The sequence below is a fragment of the Muscardinus avellanarius genome, assembly GCF_963383645.1.
Source record: "Muscardinus avellanarius genome assembly, chromosome: 12".
Classification (NCBI taxonomy): Eukaryota; Metazoa; Chordata; class Mammalia; order Rodentia; family Gliridae; genus Muscardinus; species Muscardinus avellanarius.
In genome coordinates this window covers 19,237,291-19,242,261 of record NC_137798.1, presented here as the reverse complement: position 1 = coordinate 19,242,261, position 4,971 = coordinate 19,237,291, and the positions used below count along the sequence as shown (strand labels likewise).

Here is a 4,971-nt window from a genome sequence, read left to right as displayed (position 1 = left end):
CTGAGCTACACCTCCAGCCCCATTTTATTTTGAAACAATCTCACTTAGTTGCAGAGAGCCTCCCTAAGTTGCTGAGGCTGCCTGCAAACCTGCCATCCTCCTCTCTCAGCCTCCCAAGTATTGGGATTACAGGCATGCACCCATGCCAGCTGACATTTTTAAAATAAGCAAATAAGACTCTGGTCAGGACTCTTGGAGGGGGCTGTGGGCGTTTCAGGGCAGCTTGCTGTTCCCCTGCCAGTACAGCTTCTCTTCCACCTTTTTCTTTTTCCACCGGCAGAGAAGAAGCATCTTAAAGGTCTTCCTGAAGGTTCTGTTGCAGAGGGCGTAGCAGATGGGGTTGACAGTGCTATTGACGTAGCACAACCAGTAGCCCAAGTGCCACAGGGCAACGGGGACGCACTTGTCACAGAAGGTGGAAACCAGGACCATGATGTTGTACGGGGTCCAGGTGATGATGAAGGCCAAGAGGATGGCGCTCAGGGTCTGGGCCGCTTTCCTCTCTTTCACGAGGACCATCCTCTTCCGTTTGGTCATCTGGTGGCTGAGGTTGGGATCCAGGCCTTTGGTTGACGGGTCCTTGGACACTGGGAAGGAGCAGGGCATGATCTTTACTTTGCGACAGCCGTTGTTGGTCTCCTGGGTCCCGTCAGCTTTCACCACCAATCGGAATTTATAAGCCACACACTTCTGGCTCCTGAGTCTATCAGCAGCAGCTGGAGACAGGAAGAATTTGGGGGCGTCGCAGTCGCTTTTTTCTGTTTGAGCTTTCACAAACGTTTCCTTGGGCTCTTCAGCACTAAATTCTTCCTTGGGACTTCCGTTGGCCTGACTCTTGTAGACTACCTGGAAGACAGGGTCAGTGGCAGGCTTGTCCTCATCCTCGGAAGAGGGGCAGCTGCTACAGGTAGTGAGCTGCTCGGCTTTGGCCCAGTCGGAGCTGGGGCCAGTGGCCTGGGCTGGCTTCCCAGGGGTGGAGGTGCTCCTGCGGGAGGAGGACCAGGAGGCCTGGCTCCGTTCCCTCTGTGCCAGGGCGGGCTGAGAGCAGCGGAAGCAGGAGCTGAGCAGAGCCCTGTGAGCCGGTTTTCTCTCCTTCGCTTCGGTCACAGAGTCGGAGCCCTGGAGGTCGGCCAGGTCCTTGCTGCGTTTCTCTGTTTCCCGGTAGATTCGGCAGTAGAGGATCGTCATGACGGAAACAGGGATATAGAAGGCAGCGATGGCGGTGCCAAAAGTGATGGTGGGCTCAGACAGGAACTGGATCTGACATTCATCTGGTGGGACCGTGCGCTTCCCGACCAAATACTGCCAGCAGAGAATCGCCGGGGCCCAAAGGATGAAGGAGATGAGCCAGGCCAGGCCAATCATGATACCGGCCCGCTTTGGAGTGCGCTTGGCCCGGTACGTCAGGGGTCTCGTGATGGAAAAGTAACGGTCAAAACTGATCACAAGAAGGTTCATGACGGAGGCGTTGCTGGCCACGTAGTCCAGTGCCAGCCACAGGTCACAGGCCAGACTGCCCAGAGCCCAGCGTCCCATGAGGATGTAGGTCGTGTAAAGGTTCATGGAGAAGACCCCAATGATGAGGTCCGCACAGGCCAGGCTGAGCAGGTAGTAGTTGTTGACCGTCTTGAGCTGGCTGTTGACCTTGAAGGAGATCATGACCAAGACGTTGCCCACGATGGTGACCAGGCTGACCACGGCAGTCACGGCTGCGATGGTGATCACCTCCCACAGTCGGTGGCGCTCCACGGGCTGGTGACTCACTGGGGTGCTGTTGACCGGGGTCCCGTTGGAGTACGATTCCCCTTCCATCCTGGCGCGAGGGTTTGCATTAGGATGCAGTCTAGACTGCTCTCTCTTCCTGACCAGTATCTGAAAGAGGAAAACACATTAGATCCACTCACCAGCACGACACTGAAAATGAAAACCATTGTGTATCATTTATTTCTTTTCTTTTTTCTTTTTTTTTGTGGTAATGGGGATTGAACTCAGGAGATTTCTACTTTCAAGGTATACCCTTTATAAAATTTTTTGTTTTTGAAGCAGGGTCTGGTTAGATTGCTGAGAATCTCCCTACATGTTAAGGCTGTCTTTTTTTTTTTTTTTTTTTTGTGGTTCTGAGGATGGAACCCAGGAGCATTCTACCTCGGAGCTATGCCCTAGCCCCATTTTTAAAATTCTTTATTTTGAAACAGGGTCTCACTGAATTGCAAAGGGCCTTACTAAAAGCCGAGGCTGTCATCTCAGCCTCCCAAATGCTGGGATTCCAAGCGTGTGCCACTATGCCGGGCTCTGTTAAGGCTGTTCTTGAACCTCTCTCAGCCTCCCAAGTACTGAGATTACAGGTGTGAACCACCACACCTAGCTCTTTATCATATCTAACAGATTATTAAATGTGGTTACATATATATTCAGAGCATGATCCTGAAACCTCTAAGCCTTTGATAACATTTTTATAACAGCATTGTTCAGCTGGGTGTGGTAGCATATGTCTGTTATCCCAGGTTTGAGGACAGCCTTATCAATTAGCAAGACTTTATTTATTTATTTATTATTATTATTATTATTATTATTTTTTTTTTTTTTTTGTGGTACAGGGGATTGAAGCCAGGGGCATTCTACCTTCCAGCTACACCCCCAGCCCTATTTTTTTATTATTATTTTTTTGAAACAGGGTTTCACTAAGTTGCAGAGGGGCTCACTAAGTAGCTGAAGCTGGCTGAGAAACTGTGATCCTCCTGTCTCGGCCTCCCAAGTACTGGGATCACAAACTGTACCATCAGCCTGGGCTTAGCAAGACTCTTTATCAACCTAGTGTAGAGACCTTGTTTCCAAATAATAAATAAAATCAGGCTGAGGATGTAGCTTGAAGTAGGATGCCAATCCCCTAAGTCTCAATCGCTCTCCCTCTCTCTCCCTCTCTCTCCCTCTCTCTCTCTCTCTCTCTCTCTCTCTCTCTCTCTCTCTCTCTCTCTCTCTCTCTCTCTCACACACACACGTATAACAGCGTTGTTTTTTTATTTTCACAAAGCTTTTATTTGATACCTTTGGAATGAATATTATGAAGAGTATTGTTTACGTAGTAGTCTTTATATAGGTGTATCATAATTGTATGCACAGTGAGATTCATAGTGATACACTCATGTAGGACATTATCTTTTATTTATTTTTAAATTATTAGAGAGCCAAGCGTGGTGGCGCACACCTGTAATCCCAGTACTTGGGCAGCTAAGACAGGAGGATCACAGGTTCGAGGACAGCCTCAGCAAGTAGTGAGACTCTCATCAACCTACTGAGAGTCTGTTTCAAAATAAAAACATAAGCTGGGCGTGGTGGCCCATGCTTGTAACCTAGTACTTGGGAGGGAGGCTGAGACAGGAGGATTGCAGGTTTGTGACCAGCCTCAGCTGCTTAATGAGGTCGCATGCAATTTAGTGAGACCCTGCTTCAAAATAAAGAATAAAAAATAGGGCTGGAGGTATAGCTTGGAGGAAGAATGCCCCTGGTTTCAATCCCTAGTACCACACACACAAAATTATTTTATTAGTGCATTGCATTGTACGTCATAGCGAGGTGCAGTGTGATAGAAACGCATGCACACAGCTCTTGGTGCGTTTCCGCCACAGTCCACCCCACTCTCCTCCCTCCCCACGAGTTAGTGAGGTCCGCAGCAATGCCTTCACATTTTGCCAGAACATTGTTTGAACTCTTCCACAGTCCTCTCTGCTTTTCTGATTACCAATGGCTAAGTGTACTCCTTGGGCATGGGCCTGCTGCCCTCTTGTGGAAAGTTTTGAAAACGTCAAGAAAGAGTGAGAAGGAAAAGGAAAGATGATTGATTGCTGGGGAGCAGTAAGCTGCAGAAAGCCGGGGTGCTGAATGACCTTAGACTGCAATGGCCTGAGGAGCAAAGACTCCCTTTTTTGTGCTACTGAGGGTGGAATCCAGGGGCTTATCTACCTCCGGGCTATACTCCCAGACGTATCTTATACTTTCTTTGGAAACAAGGTCTCACTAAGTAGCTGAGGCTGGCTTCCAACCTGCACCATCCTCCTGTCTCAGCCTCCCAAGCGCGGGGATTACAAGCGTGAGCCACCACGCCCGGCTAAAGCCCCTGTTTTTTAAACTCCTGGCGATAAGAACCTAAACTGCGATGCATGGAGGGAAAAGACAAATTACATCTCCTCTACAGTTGGTCTTACAGATTAGAGGTGACCCAGGTGCCCTGGGGAGCCTCGCGCTGCAGCACCTCCCTCTGCCTGAGGCGCAGATTCCACCTGCAGACCTGTTTTTTTTTTTTTTTTTGGTGGCACTGGGGTTCCTGGAAGCCCTTCTACCTCTGGGCTACACTCCCAGACCTATTTTTACATTTTTATTTGGAAACAGGGTCTCCTAAGCCAGCGCTCGCGGCTGGCTTCGAACCTGCGCGATCCTCCTGTCTCTGCCTCCCAAGCGCGGGGATTACAAGCGTGCGTCACCACGCCCGGCTTAGACCTGGTTTTTATCCAGGGCTTTGAAATTGGCCCTGCCTGGGCTGCTGAAGATAATGACCCTCCCTCCATTCTTGGATGTTTGCAGTACCATAGAATTGTTTGTCTTTTTTCCCCTCTCCTTGATTATTAAATATTATGCTCCTCATAAAAGTTCAACCAGTATAAAATGTAAATGTAGAAATCAAAAGTCCTCACGAGGTGTGGTGGTGCATGCCTGTTATCCCAGTACTTGGGAGGATTAAAAGAAGATGCAGGTTTGAGATCAGCCTCAGCAACTTAGCAAGATCCTATTAAAAAAAAAGAGAGAGAAGCCGGGCGTGGTGGCGCACGCTTGTAATCCCAGCATTCAGGAGGCTGAGACCAGAGGATCGCAGTTCGCGGACAGCCTCAGCTACTTAGTGAGGCCCTCTGCAACTCAGTGAGACCCTGTTTCAAAATAAAGAATAATAATAGAGCAGGGGGTGTGGCTCGGAGGTCA

General features: G+C 49.2%; 1 protein-coding gene across 1 annotated transcript; it reads right to left on the bottom strand.

Moving 5' to 3' along the window:
• Positions 1-213: 213 nt before the first annotated feature.
• On the bottom strand, positions 214-1,812 carry CHRM5 (cholinergic receptor muscarinic 5; the record flags this gene model as incomplete). Its single annotated transcript, XM_080707389.1, has 1 exon — positions 214-1,812. The coding sequence occupies one exon, from the start codon at positions 1,810-1,812 to the stop codon at positions 214-216; it is 1,599 nt and encodes a 532-aa protein (XP_080563515.1).
• Positions 1,813-4,971: the final 3,159 nt, after the last annotated feature.